The 2,133-nt window shown below is 62.5% G+C and overlaps 1 protein-coding gene across 1 annotated transcript in view; it reads left to right on the plus strand.

The window, feature by feature from the left end:
• Positions 1–2,133, plus strand: part of LOC103898528 (zinc finger protein 594) — a 24,352-nt gene that overhangs the window by 7,839 nt on the left and 14,380 nt on the right. Inside the window, exon 2 of the mRNA XM_019471933.1 lies at positions 1,519–1,725. Within this exon, the coding sequence (XP_019327478.1) occupies positions 1,519–1,725 (207 nt within the window). The remainder of the gene's footprint in view (positions 1–1,518; positions 1,726–2,133) is intronic.

The raw sequence follows: 2,133 nt of genomic DNA on the forward strand, positions 1-2,133 counted from the left end.
CGACGCCGGGGAAGGCGAAGGCGACGCCCGCGGGACCGGCCCTAAATCTCGCCGGGGTTCCCCTGCTCGGCTCTGGGAGGCGGCTCGCGGGGCTGCCTCGGCTTCCTCCCTGCACGAGGCTTTGCGATTCGGCGTTTTTAGTTAATGCTGGCCAAGAAGCTCGGCCGAGTACTCGGTTTGAACCCCTAAAGCCCCGTCTTCACCCTCGACAGGAGGCGGGTGGGATCAGCGGGTGCTCTCCGCAACACCCGAATCCCTCGGACACCCCTCGGGGCGCTCCAAGCACCCCAGCCTGGGCGGGTGGATGCTCTTCTCCCACCTCCGCCGCCAGTAAGACTTGCCAGAAATCGGTTAAAAATCCGGGCGGCGATGTGCTTGGAGGGGTGTCCCGCCGCGGGGGGGGGGCCGCGGAGGCTCACAGTGCCCTCTCCTGACAGCTCCTGGCCACCCGAAAGGAGACGCTCTGGGGGATGGAGAAGTCCCCCCCCAGGTCTCCATCTCCATCTCCCAGCCCCCGAGACGTGAGTCGCGGGGTCCGGGAGGGGAGAGGGCAAGACGGGAAGCGGACTCGAGTCGAGTTTTTAGGGGACCGGGGTGGGTGCGGGAAGGCTTCGGGGTCCGGTTCACGTGGCTTTGGGAGCTGCTTGGTGGTAAGATGAATCACCACGAACTTAATCTCACCAGAGCGCAGGTTTCCCAAATCTGATTTGATTTTGGGGCTGGGCAGCATCAGTACTTACCCTTTTCAGCTTAACCTTTCAGGTTACCGCTGATTTTCTAGCTGATGCCCAGGAGAAGACCGTGCCGTCCTCGGGCACGCTGAGCTTGCTCCGGCTAAGAAATAATTAATGGCAACAATTCAGCCTCGAAGGGCGCTGACGTAGCGGATAAAAGCCACCCTTTCACGCGCCGCTCGGTCCTCGAGCGTCGCCTCTTCCTTCACGTGCTCCTTCTCCAACGTCCTGCTCTTGGAGTAGATGTTCAACGGACCCAAGTGTCTGATTTACCAGGACGCAACCCCTTAATTTGGGAGCGCGGCTTGTCCGCCCGGCCCCTAACAGGGCTTTTTCTCGAGGTAAAATCGGGGAGCAGGTCGACGGGCGAGAGAGGCACCCGAGCCGTGCGGCTGGCGCGCCTGCTTTTACTCCTGGGTTTTTCCAGCCTTCCTTTTCCTCCTGCTCGATATCCCCCGCGTCTTCCCAGACGGACAATCTCCGCCTATTCTCAGCTGCTCTTCGTCTCACCGGGCTTTTCTGTCTCCTCGAAAAGTGGTCTCGGGGCCGATTCCTCTCTGGTTCAAGCTGCTTCTTCCCTGGGATGCCTTCCCCGTCACCTGGAAAGCTCGTGTAGATACCCTCAGCAAACCCTGCTGGGACCTCCCTCCCCGGGGAGCACCTGGATTTTCTTTCTCTTTTATGAAGAGGGATGAGTTTTAAGGTCACGCCTCTGTCTCCTGCGACGAGGCATCGCAGACGGTTGTTATCTGCCCAGTAATCCGCCACTGTCTTACCCGAGCAGGCTTCCCCGCGTATAACCCCGACCTGCTCGCTCGGCTGGAGCAAGGGGAGGAGGTTTGGATCCCCGACATCCGGAGCTCGGAGGAGGAGGAGGAGGAAGAGGAGCAACTGGCGAGACCCCTCCTGAGGCTGCGGACGAGGAAAAGGAAACGGTGGAGAAGCTGCCGAGGTGCCGGGAGCTCCTCCGGCTCCAACTCCTCTCGCTCGGGTAAGGGACTCGTTTCCCGCCCCGAAACGGGCATCGCTCCTTGCCTCCAGCAGGCAAGATCGTACGGGGAAACTGGTGTAACTGGGAGGAGGGGGTTGCAGGGGTGTGAGGACCCGTTCGGGCACCAGCAGCCGGAGGATGCCAAACACTCCTCCTGGCAGAAGGACGCTGCTGCTTCTGGACCAGCGTGGCCGGATACGATTGACGAAGGGCTTGGGGGCGCTGGCGGATGAAAAGCTGGAGGCGAGCCGGCAACGTGCGCTCGCAGCCCGGGCGGCCAACCGTCCCCTGGGCTGCATCCGAAGCAGCGTGGCCAGCGGGGCGAGGGAGGGGATTCTGCCCCTCTGCTCCGCTCTGGTGAGACCCCCTCCCCCCCCCACCCGGGGCACCGCGTCCGGCTCTGGGGCC

The sequence above is a fragment of the Aptenodytes forsteri genome, unplaced genomic scaffold (assembly GCF_000699145.1).
Source record: "Aptenodytes forsteri isolate BGI_AS27 unplaced genomic scaffold, ASM69914v1 Scaffold403, whole genome shotgun sequence".
Lineage (NCBI taxonomy): Eukaryota > Metazoa > Chordata > Aves > Sphenisciformes > Spheniscidae > Aptenodytes > Aptenodytes forsteri.